This window comes from Rhinopithecus roxellana, chromosome 14 (assembly GCF_007565055.1).
Source record: "Rhinopithecus roxellana isolate Shanxi Qingling chromosome 14, ASM756505v1, whole genome shotgun sequence".
Taxonomy (NCBI): domain Eukaryota; kingdom Metazoa; phylum Chordata; class Mammalia; order Primates; family Cercopithecidae; genus Rhinopithecus; species Rhinopithecus roxellana.
In genome coordinates, this window is record NC_044562.1 from 24,865,356 (window position 1) to 24,887,156 (window position 21,801).

The following is a 21,801-nucleotide window of genomic DNA, read 5'->3' on the forward strand; positions in this document are numbered from 1 at the left end:
TTATTCTATCTTGTTGCTTGGTTCCTTCTCGCATTAATGTGCCCTTTGATCTCAGGAAGACCCTTTCATTCTCCCAAGCCATGGTGCTTTCACTTCCACCTATGTTACCAGTTGCCCCTTTCTTACTACCTCCCCAAAACAAGGCCAGAAATAGCAGCAGAAAGTATCTTGGATCTTTCCACCTGTTTGTCCCCACTGAACTTATTTTCTAGCTGCTCCTGGAAAAATTGCAAGATAGTGGTCTCTAATTTAGCTGGACTCTCATTGCCTCTGAGCAGTTTCTTCTGTGTCCCCGGTCAACTTCCTCTCCCCTTTCTTGCCTGAGCTATTCCAAACTTTAATCGTTGTCCTTAAGCTCTCTATTGAGAATTCTCTTACTGCTCAAGAAACCTAACTACTACATCACTGTGAAAAGGAATGTAATTAGGTGAAAGTTCAAAGTTCTTTCAGCATTCTTCCCTTTCAATTATGTTATTTAATCTGCATCTTTATTCATTCTCAACTCCTTCCCTCTGGTCTCAGTGAAGGAAGATGTCTTTTCCCTGTCTTCTGCATTGTAGTAACTACCTCCTTTCACAGCCAAGATTCTTGAGAGAGGAGTCTGTGTTTCCTTTTTTAGAGCATAATTTTCTTGAGGCCTCAGTCTTTTTTATGACTTTGATCAGTACGGCAGTATGCACCCAGCATATAGTACACAATGTTGAATAAAGGAACTAACAGACTCTTTAAGTTTGTTTCCTCCTCGTTAAGATGAGAACTTACAGTGGTCTTTCACAAATTGTGAGGATTAAATGAAATCATATCAGAAAATGCTTTCTAATAGTGATATCACTAAGACATATAAAAGAATTTCCCAATGATAAAATCAAAATTTTCAACTATAATTCTGTTTCGTGTAGGGCAGTTATTTTCAAACGTTTACAGGGAGCCTGGAGGGTGTCTAGGACCCAGGAGGCCTAGGAAGTGGTAAAGAAATCTTCCAAATCTCCCTCTGTGGTCCTTAAGAGCAGCTCCTGTGTTACCATTTGTATGTGGGGTTCTGTAAAAGATTTCATTTTAAGAAATTCTGTTAACCATTGCTTTAAAATCACTAGTTATTAATGAATCTTTTTTAAAGATGAGGAGAATACTATTTGCTCAATTTGATTACGGTTAATAGGAAATTGAGAACTGATCCTGTAGTTGCCTTAACTCCTAATCCAGGTCTGTTGCTACTAGACAGTATTGTGTTTTTTTAAAATTCGGTTTTAAAGTTGGAAGTGTAACTAAGCAAAACTTCCTAATTTGACCTCCATTTAGTACTTGTAATCATTGAGAAAGGAATGGACCCAGATTTACTCTTTAAATGAGAAATGTTACTGCTGAGCAGATGAATAAAACGACTTCAAAGGGGAATTTTTACCTACTTTAAGAAAATACAAGATTTCTTAGCAATACTTTTTTTTATAAAAGCAAGCCATCACCGCTAAGAGGAATTCTTTGACATATGTGTTTTTAAGTCATTCTTACCTAGAACAGCTCTTAACTGAGAAACTCTTAGCCTCTTCTGTTTGCCCTGTCCTCTCCAAAGTAATGGTGAAAAATTCCTTTTTCTTTTTCATCTCCAATTCCTTTCCATTTCCACTAGAGGTTGCCTTATAAGATTAGTAACAACTTGTTGGATGTCTGACTTGTGGAAGGCTGTTTTAGATACTTTGAACTAATTATCTGAAATCCCCAAAACAATTTTAAGTATGATGTTGTTACTCTTGTTTTTAAATCTATTTGGGTCTCAGGGAGGACTAGTAAAATATTTATGATATTACATGTACAGCTAGAGAAGGGCAGAGTTGGGATTCAAATTCCAGGTATGTCTGACTGAAAAGTTCATGTTGTTTTCATTATACAGAAAATTAATTCTGAGGTTACCTTTTTAATTATTAGCTAGGGGCAGATCTGGGGACCCTGAAGCTTATACAGTGCACTACTCTACAAAAAGAATCTAACTTTAGGTTCCAGGTGTTGGAAGGAGACTTCGTAAGCTTCCTTTGTAAGCTTAAGTAATGGCTTTAAGTAAATGGACCATTTATAAAAGGAAAAACCTTGGAAATGTGCATTGTTCAGTAACATTTGAATATATAACTTGTTTAAGGGGACCGTAGTGTGTATTGACTTGAATAAAGCAGTCAAAAGCATAACCTGTAAGAAAGGCTTCTTATTACTAGTTGACCTATTTATGAGTTAACACTTTGCTACTCTAAATTGTAAGGCTGACTACACACATTAAAAAAAATTGGTTGTCTCAAAAAAAAAAAAAATTGGTTAATAGAAATCTAAGTGTATACTTAGCAAAAAGTGATTCCTTGAAGTTAATAATGTTTAAAATACTTCGATTTTTAATTTTTTGTCTCTAAGAGTATACTAAAGTGATAGATTAAACAGTAAAATGTATTGGAAATATAAGGATTAAATTCCCTAGTAATAATTTGCTACTTTTGGTGTATGCAAATGAGACATGAAAGCAATATGCTTTTTTGATGAATGCTCTCACTAGCCAAATAATAATTTGTGTGCTCTTATTTACGTTAGTATTTTAATTTTTAAGCACTGAAAGTGACTCCTGTAATCTTTTTGTGGTGCTATAACAAAATCCTGCAGACTGAGTAATTTATAAAGAACAGAAATGTATTTTCTCACACTTGTGGAGGCTGGGAAGTTCAAGGTCAAGGTGCTGCAGGTTCTGCTGTCTCATGAGGGCTGCTGTCTGCTTCCAACGTCTTGATGCAGTTTCCTCTCCGAATCCTTTGGTGGGGAGGAATCCTGTATCTGCACATGGCAGAGGTAGAAAGGCAAAAAAGTAAGCTCTGTCAGCCTCTTTTATAAGGCCACCTAATCCCATTCACAAGGGTTCTACCGTTATGAGTTAATCACCTCCTGAAGACCCTACCTTTTTTTTTTTTCTGACTCTCACCCAGGCTGAATTGCAGTGGCTTGATCTTGGCTCACTGTAGCCACACCCTCCAGGGCTTAATGGATTCTTTCACCTCAGCCTTCTGGGTAGCTGGGACAACAGGTGCAGGTCAGCAGCTATTTTTTTCTTTTTCTTTTTGTAGAGACAGGGTTTCACTATGTTGCCCAGGCTAGTCTGGAACTACTGGGCTCAAACGATTCCACGCACTTTGGCTTCCAAAAGTGCTAGGATTACAGGCGTGAGCTATTGCACCTGAATTACCGTACCTTTTAATACTGCTAAATTGACGATTAAATTTCAACATGAATTTTGGAGGAGACACAGACATTCAAAACATGGCAGAGACTTTTGAGAGAATCTGTTCTTTCTTGCACAGATGAGGAACAGAGGTCTAGAGAAAGTGGTTTACCAAGGGATACACTCCTGACTTGAATTTATGGAAGAACCATGACCAGAAGCTTGATTTCTGGTTAAAAGCTCTTTCTCTTCAGCAGACTGAAACAAACATGTAGCCATAGTAACTCAGTGTTAACACTGGCCTATTTAATTACAAAACGGTTTCTCAGTATTGAGCACTCTGATGATTTGAGTTGACATGGTACTCTGGAGGAACACTCAGCTTAGGACCCTTGGACTCCTTCGTTGCGCCATGTGATCTTGGATAAGCTCCGTAGCCTCAGTTTCTTCATTGTAAAATGAGGAGGTTTTACCTTGGGATTACCTTAGGCTCATTCTAGCTCCAGAAATTTCAGTAAAAGACAGTTGTGTTTATACATAAATCTAGGCACCAACTACTAGTGTTTTCCTGTGGCCTTTGAAATATTTTGTGTGATGTTGCAAGAATTAGCTACTTTTTTAGTCTTATATTTTTCTTTAAACTACGAATGGTATATTTCAGTGATGATGGTTAAGTTCCAATGTGAAGCAGTGGGAAAGTTAGCTGTGTTCTTGTGTGCATTTTTTTGGTGAGTTGACAGTTGCAGGAAAGTTTTAAACAGACTTATAGCAGATTTTTGTAACAATTTTATGTCATAGATCTTTTGCTGTTATATCTTATTTGATTACAGTTAGAATCATTCAAAGACGGCAAACTATGGCAGTTCAGTATTTTGTATGTTTTTTTCCTTTCCCTTTGGGTTATGTGTAATTGATTTAGGTACAGTCAATTTGTCATTGTCTTACAGTTTATAGAGTTTTTATACATTGTCATAGAAGAATGTGTAAAGAGTAATTTTATATACATGTGACCCATGTATAAATAGTAGTGTTAAATAGTATAAATAGTAGTGTTTTGGATTTCATAGTATATTGGGAAATACAACAAATTTTATAGTGTTGATTTTAGATATAATCACGCATTTTCTTAATACAGAGGGTCTGTAAGTATGATGTCTGAATTCTAGTTATGATGACTGCTGTGTTTTTTGGATAAAATGTGTTTAACGGAGTCCTGTAACATCTCTTTTTTTATGGGTAAAAATAGCACCAATCATAGAACAGTGACAAGCTTTTTACCTCAATGAGAGTGCTTACATTATTGTATCTTACTTGTTGTGATCATCATCACATTTTGAAATGTTATACATACTTTTTTTTTTCCATATATGCGAAAGTCATTCACAGATATAGTTGAAAGAGTTGTTAGTACTTTTAGCTCAATTGCTCTGTGACTTAAATGCACTTAAACAGGCTAATCTGGAAGCTTGACCTTGTGTCTTTGAAAAAATTGTTTCAAATTTCCCAGATTCTCAAATTGAGTTTTGGATAGCCTACTCATGTTGAGGACTGAAATGCAAATCATAATTGAACCTTCTATTGAGGATTTAACTTTCTCATTATGAATGTTACTGTTCTGTAATTTAATGATATTAGAGCCCAATTGAATTTTGATCAGGTTGTGATTTCATGGAATTGTCCCATGCTGCTGTGCTTTTCTAATTGATAATCTTTTTTTTTTCTTTTTCCTTGACATCAGCTCTTTTTTTGGCAGCACTCCTCCACTCCCATCTGTTCTCCACTGTAACCAGAGAAACCAGTTAACCAAACATCAGTAGTTTTTACATTCAGTTTTAAGTCACTAATCAAGGCTATATGTCTCTTCTGCATGGGCAGGGAAGAAACAAACCAACATATTTATTGAGCAAGTGCTGTGTGCCAGATGCTTTCGCAGACTTTCTTAATTACCCCACAGCTCACCGTCTCACATTTCTCTGGCCAGGAGCAAATGAGGAAAGTGAGCTTTGAAAGGTTAATTTGTTCAAAGTCTGTTTGAATGTGTCCCACTGGTCTGTTTTTCTCAAAGCTTGGATCTTTGGCTGTGTTTTTGATGGTTGATGTTGCTTAAGGAATAACTGATGGATAAATGGTATTATTGCAGATGTCATAAGTAATTGTATACTGGTTGGTCATCAGATAAGACTCCTTATCGTTAACTGCAAATGGACTGTATTCAGATCATATTTTTTGAATATTATCTATACATTGTGCTGTGCATTGTAAGGGATACACTAACATAAAGGAAGAGAGACCTTATCTACTCTGAGGTGCTTATAGTTTGGGAGGGAGCTTCCTTATCTGATTTAAAAAATACTGCCATTCCCATTCCTCAGATACTTGTACCAAAGCTTTTTTTTTTTTTTTTTTTTTTTGAGGCTGGAGCTTGAAATTAAGATCAAGTATTTTCCCTTGTTTATTTTTTTTTTCTAGCTGTGTCATTCTGAATTGCCTGGAATTTCAAATTCTCACCCTTTCCCCCACCCACCCTGTTCTAAATTTTTTCTTGTAGAAAATTATTCACAGAGGACTAAAGACTTCTTGTCCTTTGTATGTAGTAGATGTTAAGAATTCACTTCTTTTCATTTTAGTTTTAATTTGTCTCATGATGTAGTTTTCTCTCAGTAATCACAGAACCTTCAAGATGTGTAAGTATATAATAGACTGACATGCTTTCAAATTCAGGCATTTCGAAGGTTACAAATCAGAAGTAAGGTAAATGAACAGATTTTGCTTTAAAGAAAACAAAGACCGTTACAGACTTATTTTTGTTACTGATACTTTACTGATGAGGAAATTGTAATCCTGGATTGGAGGGAGGTAAGGAGGCAAAGATCACTTTTAAAAATTAAATTATTGACTTGGTTTTTAGAAGTCTCACTAAACTATATGCATTTAATAATCCTTAATTATATCTTTCCTTTAAAAAAGTTTTTGTTTCTTTTTCTGCTGAATGAATTTACTTTGCTTGCTGATCATTTTGTAACTTGGCCTTCTTGGGGAAGGGTCCTGTATACATCTAATAATTAGATAGCAAATATTATATGTTTGTATATATAGATGATAAATGTGTGTGCAGTTTATTGTTTTGCTGAAGCATAGGTTGCTAGATCCCTTAGTGTATTTGCAGTTATTGCAACTTGATCAGTTTTATCAATGGTATTAAAGCCCTGCTAAAATAATTTAGAATGTTACTTTGAAAGAATGTTACTACTCTTTAAAAAAACACATTAATACATAAAGTTAGAGCCTTTAAATTTTGTTGTTCCTGGAATGAAGTATAGCCTAAAGTTTTTATTAACATACTGATGAGGTGAGAGTTGAGAGTTGAACATTTAGTCATTTAAAAAACTTTTCAGTAGCAGTTAGTGTTGCTTCTGTGTCAGGGATGGGCAAGTGGAAAGATTAAAGTTCATTAGTAACATCATTATTTTGCCAAGGCTGTTGACGTGTATTTGATGCCAAGACCCCATCATGTGTATGTATTAATCTGCACTTGAAGTCCATTTCATTTGATATGTAGTTTTTGGACTTGTTTGTTTTAGGGAAAGATTATGTAGCTTATTGATCCGCTTCTGAAGGGCCTATTTCGTCTGCCATTTTTTTCCCAGTTAAAAATTAAGCAGCCTTCTGAGTAAGGCCTTTAGTTAGGTGAATGGGAAAAATCTGAAAATATTGCTTGATGTAAAATTTAAAAGTATGTTACTTGTGCACTACTTCTGTTAGAAAAATACTTGATTATTTAAAAATTAGATTAATTGCTGAGGGTAAACACATTCAACCATTTTCCCGTATCATTGTGACTTATAAGTAAAATGTTTGTGTTGTCAAAATTACATTGGTATAACATGAGTAAAGTGTATTTATTCAACAGACATTTGTTTACAACCTTCAATGTGGCATTGAAGAAAAATGCATAATCACTTAAGAAGCTCATAGTCCACTGGAAGAAGATGCATAAACAGATAATTAAGCTATATGGGAGTGTAGTGGTGGTTACAAACTGTTACTAGTAGTTACAGACTATCACCACATTCCCATATAAACAAAAATACACTACAGTTTATTTAGTGTATAGTTAGGTAAGTGTAGTTTACACTATAAAATATCATGGAAGATACTGAGAAGAGTTGTTAACTTTGCTTGAGGAGTTCAGCGAAGGATTCCTGGCGGTTATGACACCTGAGCTGTGTTCAGAAGATATGTAAAGAATCAGATAAAGAAAAGGCAAAGCAAAGGAGGACCAAAAGCAGGGGGAAAAAAAAGATACGGGAACTGAAATAAGTGGGGAGGGGCTGTGACAGTGATGGAAATATAGTGAGAAACAGCAAGTTGTATAAGAATTCCCATTGGTGTAGTGTTGTTAGGAAATACATGTCAGACAGGTGTGGAGAAGTGAGCCTAAACTAGATCTATGCCTACTATGCTACAATAGAAGGGTTTTGAATAGGGTCATGGTATGCCTCTGTTTATTTTGATTGTGATTTTGAAGGAGGTAGATTCCATGATGTTGGAGTTCATAGTGTTTGGAAGGCTTTTGCAATGAAGTGTGAAAGTTTCTGGTTTTTTTTTTTTTTTTTTGAGACGGAGTCTCACTCTGTTGCCCAGGCTGGAGTGCGGTGGTGCGATCTCTGCTCACTGCAAGCTCCACCTCTCCGGTTCACACCATTGTCCTACCTCAGCCTCCCAAGTAGCGAGGACTACAAGGCCCCCATCACCACACCCAGCTAATTTTTTTTTGTATTTTTTAATGGAGATGGGATTTCACCGTCTTTGCCAGGATGATCTTGAACTCCTGACCTCATGATCCGCCCACCTCTGCCTCCCAAGGTGCTGGGATTACAGGTGTAAGCTACTGCGCCCGGCCCAGGTGAAAGTTTTAAGACAGTAGTAAAGTTGACCCTTGAAAAACATGGGTTTGAACCGCGCCCGGCCCAGGTAAAAGTTTTAAGACAGTAGTAAAGTTTGAACCTCATGGATTCACTTACTACTGCATGGGTTTTTTCCAATGAATATATTGGAAAACTTTATGGAGATTTGAAAATACAGATGAAATGTGTAGCCTCAAAATAACAACAAAAAACTGTTACGAACGCATACAATGTATGTAGATGCTAGTCTGTGTATCATTTACGACCGTAAAATATACACAAATCTATTACAAAAAGCTAAAATTTATTAAAACTTAGGCACACACTTACAGATTGTATGTGGTGCCATTTGCAGTCAAGAGAAATGTAAACAAGTGTAAAGATGCAGTATTAAACTGTAACTGCATAAAATTAACTGTAGTAAATATTGTACTGTTGTAATACATTTTATAGCCACCTCTTACTGCTAACAGGGTAAGCTCAAATGTTGCAAGTATGCACTTAAAATGCCTTGTGGCTAGGTGCAGTGGCTCACACCTGTAATTGGAGCAGCTGGGGGGCCGAGGCAGAAGGATTGCTTGAGCCTAGGAGATTTATTTATTTATTTATTTATTTATTTATTTATTTATTTTTGAGACAGAGTCTTGCTCTGTCGCCCAGGCTGGAGGGCAGTGGTGCGATCTCGGCTCACTGCAACCTCCACCTCCTGTGTTCACGCCATTCTTCTGCCTCCGCCTCCCGAGTAGCTGGGACTGCAGGCGCCCATCCCCACACCCGGCTAATTTTTTTGTATTTTTAGTAGAGACAGGGTTTCACTGTGTTGGCCAGGATGGTCTCGATCTCCTGACCTCGTGATCCGCCCACCTCGTCCTCCCAAAGTGCTGGGATTACAGGCGTGAGTCACCATGCCCAGCCCAAGCCTAGGAGTTTTAAGACCACCCTGGGCAACAAAGCAAGACCCCCAGCTCCACCAAAAAAATTTAAAAAATTAGCCACGCATGGTGGCACACACTGGTAGTCCCAGCTGCTCAGGAGGCTGAGGCGGAATGATCCCTTGAACCTGGGAGTTTGAGGCTGCAGTGAGCTATGATTGCACTACTGCACTCCAGCCTTGGTGATAAGAGGAAGACCCTGTCTAAAACAGAAAAACATCTTGTGACTAATCATCTTCGTTGAGCAGTTTCTCTTTGTAGTGCAGTAAAAAGTTTTCTTTTGCGGTTTTCACATATTTTTCATTATGTTTAGTGGAATACTGTAAACCTGGAGTAACCCGATGGAACCCATTCGACGTGCCCCTATGAACTTGGAAGTGCTCCTACAAAGCAGAGAAAAGTCATGACATTACAAGAAATTGTTGGATTGCTTGATGTGCACTAGATTAAGTTCTGCAGCTGTGGTTACCTGCCATTTCTAGGTAAATGAAGCCAGGACCATTGTTAAAAGGAAGTTTGTGAAGCCATCACTACACCTATGCCAGCCGTTGCAAAAACCTTGTGCTTTTTGCAAAATACTTTCGTTTTTTTTTTTTGAGACAGAGTCTCGCTCTGTTGCCCGGGCTGGAGTGCAGTGGCGTGATCTCAGCTCACTGCAAGCTCCGCCTTCTGGATTCACTCCATTCTCTCGCCTCAGTCTCTGGAGTAGCTGGGACTACAGGTGTCCGCCACCATGCCCAGCTAATGTTTTTGTATTTCTAGTAGAGACGGGGTTTCACTGTGTTAGCCAGGATGGTCTCGAGCTCCTGACTTCGTGATCTGCCCGCCTCGGCCTCCCAAAGTGCTGGGATTACAGGCGTGAACCACCGCGCCTGGCCTGCAAAATACTTTTTTATCTCATATTGAATATGCAGTTTGTATGTGGGTGCAGGATTGCTGTAAGGAAAGTATACCTAGTGATTCTAATATGAATTGAGGAAAATGAAGTCATTACATGACAAAGTCAAAGGAAGGTGAAGGATCTAAACCTGGAGAATGTAATGCCAGCAAAGGATGGTTTGATAATTTTAGAAAAGTTTGGCTTAAAAAATATCAAGGTAACAGGAGAAGCAGCTTCTGCCGATGAAGCGGCAGCAGACAAGTTCCCAGACACCATCAAGAAAATCATTGAAAAGTTACCTGCCTTAACAGGTTTTTGGTGTAGACAAAAGGGCCCTATTCTGGAAAAAAGTGCCACAAAGGACATTGACTAGTAAGGAAGAGAAGCACATACTAGGGTGTACAAGGCAGGAAGGGATAAGCTAACTCTGCTGTTTTGTGCAAGTGCAGTCGGGTTTATGATCAGGGCTGACTTTATCTATAAATCTGCTAACCTCTGAGCTGTGAAGAGAAAAGATAAATACTAGCTGCCAGTCTTTTGGTTGTACAAGAAGGCCTGGACTTCTTTTTCTGGATTGGTTCCATCAGTGCTTTGTCCCTGACGTCAGTAAGTACCTTGTCAGTAAGGGACTGCCTTTTAAGTATTTTTTCTATTGGACAATGCACCTAGCCACGCAGAACCTCATGAGTTCTACATCACTGAAGGTATTGTATCCTTGACCTTAAATAAAGTGTTTTAAATTCAGCCTGTAGATGGGGAAGGTGGGGGGTTAATACGTACCTTTAAGGCTCATTAAACACAGTAGTAGTAATCTATGGAAAAGATTGTCATTGCTATGGAAGAGAACCTCAATAGAGGGAACATGATGAAAGTCTGGAAGGGTTACACCATTGAAGATGCCATCATTGTTAAAAAGCCATGAAAGCCATCTAGCCCGAAATGATACATTCTTGCTAGAGAAAAATGTGTCCAGATGTTGTACATGACTTCGCAAGATTTATGACAGAGCCAGTCAGAATCCTGAAAGACAGTGTGGCTGTGGTAAAGTGGGGAGTGGAGGGTTTCAGGATATGGATCTTGAAAAAATTCAAGAGCTAATGGACATCACACCAGGAGAATCAACAGAAGATGTCTTGATGGAGATGAGTGCTTCTGAAACAGTGACAGATGATGAGGAAAATGTAGAAGAAACAGTGCCAAAAACCAAATTGACATTAGAGAATCTGGCAGGAGGTTTCTGATACTCAAGAATGCTTTGACTTTTATGACATGAACCCTTCTGTGATGGTGGGCACTGAAATTTAAAAAGTGGCACAAGGATTGGGACCAGATAGAAACATTTTTAGAGGAATGAAAAAGCAGAAAAGTTAGACAAATTACAATGCGTTTTTGTAAAGTTACAGAGCATGGCTGCCTCTCCTGCCTCCCCTTCTACCTCTACTCCTCTATCTCTTGTGCCTCTGCCACTCTTAAGACAGCAAGACCAACTACTTCTCTTCCTCCTACACCTCAGCTTACTGAATGTGAAGACCTGAAGGATGGGGACCTTTATGGCAATCCATTTCCGCTTATTGAATACCAAGTACATTTTCTTTTTCTTAAAATGTTCTTAATTTTCTCTCTGTTACAATGTTATTAATATTTTTTCTTTTTCTTTATTCTTAGAATACAGTGTGTAATATATATAACATACAAAACAGGTGTTAATAGACTGTTTATATTATTGGTAAAGCTTTGGGTCGACAGTAGGCTATTAGTAATTGGGGGACTTAAAAGTTACACACAGTATTTTGACTGCACAGGAGTTCAGTTTTTCCTAACCCCCACATGGTTCAGTGGTCAGCTGTATTCGGGATGAAAAAATGGGAACATATTTGAGAAATATCTTGGGCTTAATGTCAGTAGTACTTGATGATTGAATAAGAAGGAGATGAGAGATAAGAAAAAATATAAGACTTCTGCTTCTAGCTTGTATAATTAGATAGTTTGTATTGCCACAACTGAATTACAGATTACAGGAAAAAGGTTTGGGCAGGTTTGAATGATGAGTTCACCAGGGATTTTTGATGTGTTGAGTTTGATCTGTGTCTGGAGCATTTGGTTGGAGATGTGTAGCAGGTGGTTGAAACAAGAGTGTTAGACGTTGGAGGGAAGATCTGGGCAGGCAGTATAGATTTGGGAGTCATTAATGTAAATGCCAGTACAGAAGTCCCCCCCATCCACAGGGAATCTGTTTATTGCAAGATCCCCAGTGGATACCTGAAACCATATAGCCCTGAGCCCTGTATGTACTGTTTTTCCCTATGACATTTTAATTTACAATTTAGAAATAATAAGAGATTAGCAACAACAATAAAGTAGAACAATTATAACTATATTGTAAAAAACAACATGAATGCCGTCTCTCAAAATATCTTGTACTGTACTTAACCCTTGTGATGGTATGAGATGATACACTGTCTGTGTGATGAGATGAAGTAAGGTGAATGATTGTGGCCATACTTTTGTAGTTTTGAGTTGCGACAGCAAAACTAGTGCAAATTAATTTTGCTTCTCCACAGTTTCATGGATAGAAGATGTGTTCTTTTTTTTTCTCCCTGAGACAGAGTCTTGCTCTGTTGCCCAGGCTGGAGTACAGCGCCACAATGTCAGCTCAGTTCAACCTCCACCTCCTGTGTTCAAGTGATTCTTGTGCCCTAGCCTCCCAGGTAGCTGGGATTACAGGTGTGTGCCACCGAACCCATCTGATTTTTGCATTTTTAGTATAGATGGAGTTTCATCGTGTTGGCCAGGCTGGTCTTAAACTTGTGGCCTCAAGTGAACTGTCCGCCTGGGCCTCCCATAGTGCTGGGATTACAGGCGTGAGCCACCATCCTGGCCAGAAGATTTGTTCTTAACATAGATCTTAGCAATCTCAGCTTACCTTTTTTTTCCCCTTATTAAGTAGAGAACTTCTACCTTTTCATTTAGAGGAAGCACTTTATTGCTTCTCTTTGGCATTTCTGAATTGTCAGCATCCCTACTCTTGTGGTTTGGGGACAGTACTAAGTAAGATAAACATTGCCTATACATAAGCATTGTGATTTTGATCTGATAAACCAGATGGCTGTTAAGTTACAAGTTTTTAACGGGTGTGTAACATAGTGTAGAAATGCTGGACAAAGATATAATTCAGGATTCACATCCTGAGTGAGATGGCACGAGATTTCATGATCCTACATAAAACGGCATGCAATTTAAAGTTTATGAATTGATATTTCTGGAATTTTTCATTTAATATTTTCAGGCAGTGGTTGATTGCAAGTAACTTAAACCAAGGAAGGTGAAACTGTAGATAAGAGGACTATTGTAGTTTATCTTCTTTAAGATACGGACAAACTTGGGAAATCTGATAAAAATTAGGGACCTACTCTCTAGAAAAGTGAACTCACAGTATACTTGGAAAGTTTTGTTTGTTGTTTTAGGAACCTCTGGAATCCCTTGCAGTCAATCTGGAGTCTCTTAAGTTTTAGAACCCTTCATGTACGGCTAATAGATGTAACCATGACAACGAATGAAAATACATAGGGACCCAGTAGAGAGTGAAAAGAGCCAAGGACAGAGTTCTGAGGATGAAAGTGATTTAAATGGCTCTGGAAAAGTAGTATATAAGAGATGTAGGGGAATAATGTTTTCTAAAAGAAAGCTACATTATACTGAAGTGCATTTATCATAGTGGTACTTTTAAAGTGCCTTTGTTTTAGTGCATATCTGTATATTTGCTAAGCTTGAAAAAGCTGTATTTCTTTCTGACATTTATTTGATGACTGTTGATGAGAGTTCAAGAGATTCTGTCATTGGGCACTTTCCTTAATTGATGTATGAGGGATTATACTGTGCCCTGGCTGCATTAAATCTACTGACATTCTCATTTAATCTTCATGACAGCCCTTTGAGATACATACTGTTATTGAACCCAGGACTTAATTTTCTCAAGGTCACATGGCTTGTGAGTAACAAAGCTGTGGCACAAACCTAAGCCTGACAGCAAAACCTATGTTCTCTACCAATATACTATGTTTACCAAGACAATCAGTGACTCATACTGTGATGTTACTTTACCATATTAGCACAATGGAATGTGACGTTAGTCCACTGATACGGACTAGGTTTGGGGATATATAAGCTCTAATCCCAGCTCTGTGATTTTAGGTAAGTCATTTAATCTCTCTGGGTCTATTTTCGTTGTCTTTTTTTTTTTTTTTTTTTCCTGTTTTTGAGACAAAGCCTTGCTCTGTTGCCCAGGCTAGAGTGGCCTGGCACGATCTCGGCTTACTTCAGCCTCCACCTCCCGGGTTCAACCAATTTTCCTGCCTTAGCTTCCTCTGTAGCTGGGATTACAGGCACGCACCACCACATCCGGCTGTTTGTATTTTTAGTAGGGATAGAGTTTCACCATGTTGGCTATGCTGGTATCGAGCTCTCAACCTCAAGTAATCTGTCCACCTTGGCCTCCCAAAGTGCTGGGATTACAGGCGGGAGCCACTGTGCCTGGCTCTTCTTCTCATTTGTTAGAAAAATTTTTAACCTTAGCTATCACCAGAAGAACATTTTTTCCTGTAGCCCCATCTCATCTATCAATAAGGCATAAATTAAAAAAAAAAAAAAACTTCATACAACCTTGTGTAGTAAAACAACTCTTGATGTATATATGTGAAAATAGTTATAATAATGTGAGAGTACTTGTACAATGTTTGAGGCCTCTTGGCTTATAGTTTTACAATTCTTCAGCTTCTAGTGGAAAAATTGAGTAATTTACTCTGGGTAGAGACCTTTTCATACTTTTTCTGGCTTTCAGGGGATTTTAGGTTATAGAGCCTGAAAAGATCATTTGATGTTTTGCTCAGCTATTAGCAGTGTAGGTATCTTTGAGGCTTATAGTTGACATTAACTTTGCTCTTTTTTGAAATTGTTCTGAGTATTTTGTTTTATCTATTTGTTACTCAATGTCAAGGGGTAGTGTCTTAGTTTGCTTTATTAGAACCTCAGCATATGCAGTCAACAAACTAAAACCACATTGCACATATGTAGCTATGGTATTTGAGGCCATCATTACTACATGGCTTTGAATCTTCTGTTTGTGAATAGCCACATCTGTGCATGTTAATATGGATGACATCCTGTCTGTCAGGATATCTGATTAAAAATAGGTAGCAGTATAGGTGTAGGGGTAAATTCTTTTACAGTCATGTGACATAAGTCTGTGACAGACTTAGGTCTTGCATAGGATTTTGGTAAAAGAAAAGAAATTGTTCTGTTAAATTTCCTTCTTAAGCTCTCCAGAAAAGATTAGAATAACGACTCAGTTTGAGTCATTTGCTTAAGGATCCTCTGGATTGAGAGTTGAGCTGGTATTTTACTGCCAGGGTGACTAAAATAACTATTTGCCTACTCCTTCCTCTTTTCACATTCATACACATCAGACATGACTTGGAGAGTATTCCACTAACTCAGTAATTTTTATCCAGTTCAGATCAGAAGTATGTGTGAAGCTGATCAATGTTGCTTAGGTTGTAAATGGAGAACTTGGAGATTTTATGTGGCATTTACAGAGGGGTCGTTAGTCAGATATTAGCAGAAAATCAGTCACCAAGTATGAACACTTGTTATGTGCCAGATACTGTTTCAGAGGCTGAGGAATTTGGCAGTGAAAAAAAGATCCCTGCCTTCGTGAAGCTGACATTTGGTTGTAGAGAGGGAGACTAGGAAAATAATGAAGAATATGGGTTGGAGTTGGGGATCAGTAGTGAGATGAGGCTGTTACTGTAAAGAAGGTGGGCATTTAAAACTTCACTGTAAGATGACAGTTGAGTAGAGGTTTGAGTCATGCAGGAATCTGAGGGAAGAACATTTCAGACAGAAAGAATAGCAAATACAAAGACACTGAAATGAGCTTGTTTGATGTGTGCCAGGGAGTGCATGGAGCAGAGCGAGCAAAGGGGAAAAATGGATGAAGTTGAGAGATTATCAGATCGAATAAAGCTTATAGAACATTGTAAGGACTTTGACTTTAACTCCAAGGGAAATGAGAAATCATTTGAGGATATTTTGAGCAAATGAATGACATAATTTGATTTATGCTTATAGAAGGTCACCCTGGTTTGCCTGATGATAGCAGGCCAAGAGTGGAGATGGAGACCAATTGGAAGTGATGGTGGTTTGACCAGGATAGTAGCAGTGGAAGTGGTGAGAAAGAGTTGAATTCTGGGGATACATTTTGAAGTTAGAGACAACAGAATTTTCTGTTGGGTTAGTAGTGGGATCAGAGAGTAGTTGATGATGATCACAAGCTTTTTGGCTGGAGCAGCTGCAAGGATGGAGTAGACGTTTGTTCAGTTGGAAAACACTTCAGGGGAAACCAACTGAAGGAAAAGATTAGGAGTTCTGTTTCAGACTTGGTAAGTTTGAGATGCCTACTAGGCATTCAGATGGAAACGTTGAGTAGGTAGCTGGATATATGACTCTGGCATGTGACAGAAGGGGCTAAACAGAATGTATCAATTTTGAGATTGATTTAAAACCATGAGAATAGATGACATGAACTCCACCTAGAAACTGAGTGTGGCTAAAAAGGAAAAAAAAAAAAAGAAACTGAGTGTGGCTAGATAAGGAATCGAGAACTTGAGCTTTAGGATTGGAGATTTAGGTGATAATTAAGAGCCAGTAAAACAGACAAACAAATAGGAGGCAGAAATAGAAGAAACACAAGAGATTGTAGTGCTTGGAAGGAAGTGAGGAATTTGTTTCCTTTTTTCCTTTTTCTTTTTTGATACAGGGTCTTGCTCTGTCATCCAGGTCATCCAGGCTGGTGTGTAGTGGCGCAATCTCCACTCACTGCAGCCTCAACCTCCCGGGCTCAAGCAATCCTCCTGCCTCAGCCCCACTAAGGAGCTGGCACTACAGGTGCACGCCACCATGCCCGACTAATTTTTGTACTTTTAGTAGAGACGGGGTTTTGCCATATTGCCCAACCTGATCTTGAACCCCTGGTTTCAAGTTCTCCCGCTTCGACTTCCCAAAGTGCTGAGGTTACAGGTGTGAGGCACCTTGCCTTGCCAAATTTGTTTCAAGTATTAGAAGTGATCAGCTCTTTCAAATGCTGCTGGGTAGGTCAAGTAAGAGGAGAACTGAGACTTTGACCATTAGATTTTAGCAATATAGAAGTCACTGGTGGCCTTCTCAAGAGTAGTTTCAGTGAAATGGTAGGGATGAAAGCCCTATTGGAGTAGATTCAAGATAAAATGGAAAGATGGAACTTGAAGACAGTGTATGTAGAATCTCCCCTGCTCCTTGCCTGTGGTTTTGCCATAAATGGAAAGAGAGATTAGATGGTGCTGAAGGAATATTTGGGTTTGTGCGGATTTGTTTTTGACATAGGAAACTGACCATTTTTTTTATCTTTTTTTTTTTTTGAGACGCGATCTTGCTCTGTCACCCAGGCTGGAGTGCAGTGGTGTGATCTTGGATCCCTGCAACCTCTGCCTCCAGGCTCAAGTGATTCTCCTACCTCAGCTTTCTAGGTAGCTAGGACTATAGGCATGTGCCACCACACTCAGCTAATACTTAAAATTTTTTTTTGTAGAGACAGGGTCTCACTATATTGCCCAGGCTGGTCTCAAACTCCTAAGCTCAAGTGATCCTTCCACCTCAGTCTCCCAGAATACTAGAATTACAGGCATGAGCCAGTCCACGTGGTAAAACTGACAGTTTTCAGTATGAATGGAAATTGTCTACCAGAGGAAAAATTTTGATGGTGCTGAGATGAGTGATTACTAAAGGGAGACCTTTTTAATAGGTGGTTTGGCATAGAACTAGAGATTTACTTGTCAAATTTCATTCTGTGTAATATTGCCTTGGGTTCTTGTTAAAATGTAGAGTCTATTTCTGTAGGTCTGGAGTAAGGCCTGAAATTCTGCAATTCTTACAAGTTCCTACGTGTTGCTTATGTGTCTGGTCCTTACGCTATATTTCGAGTACAATAACTTGGCACTTTGAGCTCAAGAACCTAGCAGGTTTTATTGGCATAAAATCAGATTGGTTGGTGTGTGAATATGATTGGAATTTGTATAGTGTCTTATCAGGTTTTTACTTTCTCAGTGGAATAGAAAGCAGTCATAATCATAGAGTGAGGATGGAGGATGTGGTATAAAATCATCTAGAAGAGTAGAGTCAGTAGACTGACTAGTGGAATTGTGAGGTTGCATGAAGGCTGCACTTATAATGTTAGTGGTTATGAATTTAAACTCACATGGACCAAAAATATGGGCATATGTTATTCTTCATTTTCTTTCAGCTATACGGATATATGTCAGTAGTATGTGGGCTGTTGGGATTTAACTTGGCAAGTATTTTGGTGGGAGAGAGAGAAGGGATAAGTGACTTACAGGTATATAAATCATTATGATTTTATTTAAAGTGAAGAGTTCTGCTCCAGGTAAGATTGGAGGGAGGTCTTAAAAGATTTGAAATTGCTTCTGACAGATCTAGAAACTATTTTTAAATGTACCCCCTTTTTCCCCCCTGTTAAAACAGGTTGTTAATGTTCTTATGTGTCATACATTTATAATCATATCTGTATAATAAAATATTTACTATATATGGACAAATATAGAAAGACTTTCAACCATTGGTTTTTTTTTTTTTTTTTTTTTTTTTTTTTGTCTCTTCTCTCTCTTGGATATTACAGATGACCATGGATGAAAAATATGTAAACAGCATTTGGGACCTTCTGAAAAATGCAATTCAAGAAATCCAGCGTAAGAATAACAGTGGTCTTAGTTTTGAGGAGCTCTATAGAAATGCATATACAATGGTTTTGCATAAACATGGAGAAAAGCTCTACACTGGACTAAGAGAAGTTGTTACCGAACATCTCATAAATAAGGTATCAAACTTTAAAGGATTATTGCTAATACTATATTGAATGTAGAAAATCCTTTATACCATATTGCACTTTGACTGGAAGTATTCTTTTTAAAGGCACCAGAAGCCTATAGAAATTACTAATTCGTGACTATTATAAGCACTCATGAAAAATTTATAAATCAGCTAAATCGAAAATTTTGATAATTGAGAAATGAAGTTTGTGAGCTATAATAAATGCGTTCTATAAATCATAATGAAGCAAACTCAGTAATTCACAAATGTTTATTAATATGTTAATTACAAGGAATTTTTTTCCTTAAAATGATTTAATCAGCCCATTTTTACTTTCTCGTTTTTCTGTATATTTGAACACAATAAAACTACGTTGTTTAAAAGCATTTCTAAGACAGTTCACTAACTAAAATTGACTTTATTTTAACTGAGTTCTGTGGTACATGTGAATTTTTTTTTAAAGATAAATTATTGGTGGGCTGTTCACATTATTACAAATGGTTCTCTGATTTCAGAATGATGTATTTTTTTTTAGAACAAATGTTTTTATAGAGCGAACTCTTCCATTGCATGTAAAATGTTTTCATTTAGAAAATAACTTCTGTTACAATGCCTTGCTTTAAGATTGTCAAATAAAATGTAAAATTACCACACAGACTGATAAAAACTTCTCATAGTCTTTATGTGGTATTGGGGTATTTATTTTTTTAATTTTATTTTGAAAAAAAGTATTATGAATAGCACAATGTGAACTCTTGTGTACCCTTCACCTAGATTCACCAGTTGTTTACATTTTGCTACAGTTTTTTTTGCCAGTTTTTCTATTGATATGTGTTATGATTACTGTTATCATTATTATTATTGCTGAACCATTAGAGAATAAGTTTTAGATTTCATCTACCCTAAAAGACTTTGCAACATTTAAGAATAAGGAAATTATCTTACTTAACCAAAGAACAATGATCAAAATCAGGCAGTTTAACAATATAATACTGTTGCCTAATACATTCCTTATTCAGATTTCACCAATTGTCCTGTATAGCAGTGATTTCCTTTATAGCAATTTGTTTTCTGATCCAGGATCCAGTCCAGGATCTCATGTTCAATTCCTCAGCCTTTCTTTGTCTTTCAGCACATTGACATATTTGAAGAGTATAGGTCAGTTGTTTTGTAGATTATCCCTCAGTTTTTGGTGTGTCTGATTGTTTCCTCATGACTAGTTTCAGGTTATGCATTTTTGGCAGGAATAATACGTAAGTGATGTTGTGTCCTCAGTGCATCACATCAGGAGGCACTTGATGTCAGTTTATCCCATTATTGGTGATGTTAACTTTGATCATTGGTGTCCGCCAGATTTCTCCACTGTGAAGGTACCTTTTTTCCCTTTGTAATTCATAAGTAATCTGTTCAGATATATTTTGACACTGTATGAATATCCTGTTCCCTAGAAACTTTCATGTGATGGTTTTGGCGTCCATTGATGATTCTTGCATGAATCATTATTACTATGGTGGTTCCAAAACAGTAATTTTCTATTTCTACTCTTTCTTCTGTAATTTCTTTCTCTTAAAGGGAATTACATGAGCCATGCAGTTAGTATCTTATGAAGCAAGGTGATTGCTCTTCACACAATCAGCAGTTTTTTATTAAGTGCCTGTTAATAAGCACAGCTTTCAGTGATAATATAGTGGATGCAAAGAGATACGATACTGTCCTTTCCTGGGGTTTTTATTGTGATGTGAGAGATGGATGATACACACATTTAGATAACCGTGTGAGGCATTATATAATTAAGTGGCACGTGAGTTGCATAGGCAATAAATGGCTTAAGAATTCAAAGGAGAGGTTGCCCTGGGCTGTAAGATTTTATGGGGAAGGATGAAATTGAGTTGAGCCTTGAAAAATATTTGGGATATACATGAACAGTGTGGTGGAAGGCATTCCAGGATGGCAGATGTTGTGAAATTATATAGAGATGAACTGGTTGGTTAAACTTAGGTGTTAAGTAGAGTTTGACTGAGGCATATAATAATTATGGGGATTAGTAGATTGTAGTGTTACAAAGATGGTTTGGGAACAGATTGTAGAAAAATTTGGGTGCCAGGCTAAAGAATGTGGACTAAACTGTAGACAGTTATTGGAGGTTTTTAAGTGGGTGATAATGTGACAGAATATTTGAAGATGTGATTTTAAGTAGGTGATTATGTGGCAGAATATTATGAGGATGCTTTAAATGTAAAATTGAGAGGAGGTTTATAAAATCAGGAGAAGACCTGGAAAGATCTGGGTAAAGTGATAGGCTAGAAATGAATGGATGATGTCAGAAATTCTAAACTAAGTCTAGACGAAGCTTGCTTAGTCGGAGAATTACAGTGCCACCAAGAGAATTATAATGCCACCGGTAGCAAATACTATGAAGCAATAGTGGGAAACTGACTTGAAATGGATAGAGAATATGATAAGTTTTGTTTAGATTACATTGAAAATATATTCTCACTTGGAAGATACCTTATAAATCATTTTGCATGTGAGGAAAATTGAGTGTGAGATCATAGTAAGATGCCCAAGTAGAGATATCATATGTTTGGAGACACATAGATTTAGAGCTTGGGCAGGAACTCAAAATTAGATGTGGAGATTTGGCATTTGGTAACATATACTGAGGAACAAGTGTTGGAGTTCAGAAAACAAAGAGCCCAGAGCCAAAGGATGAATCTTAGGAGCAAACTATAGTAAGTAGGTGTGGGAAATGGAAAAAAAAAATTTAAGAAATTTGGCATCCAAAGAAGGACAAGTGGAAGAGTTCTGTTTAAAGCTGCTGAAGGAGAGAAGATTGGAACAGCCCAGTTATTGGATATAGAGAGTATGGGATTAAGAACAATGGAAAAGAAGTAAACTTAGAAGAGGGGCATGTTCTCATTTGCCGGAGGTTCTATAGGGAATGACAATGAACACAATTAACTTTTATTTAGCATTTAC

General features: G+C 37.6%; 1 protein-coding gene across 3 annotated transcripts in view; it reads left to right on the forward strand.

Moving 5' to 3' along the window:
* Positions 1 to 21,801, forward strand: part of CUL3 (cullin 3) — a 115,324-nt gene that overhangs the window by 9,967 nt on the left and 83,556 nt on the right. For 2 of the 3 annotated variants that reach the window (XM_030916201.1, XM_030916200.1), the window contains exon 2: positions 18,632 to 18,829. The exons of the other annotated variant lie outside the window; for it this stretch is intronic. In XM_030916201.1, coding sequence (XP_030772061.1) covers positions 18,632 to 18,829 — 198 coding nt within the window. The remainder of the gene's footprint in view (positions 1 to 18,631; positions 18,830 to 21,801) is intronic. 3 annotated transcript variants of the gene reach the window in all.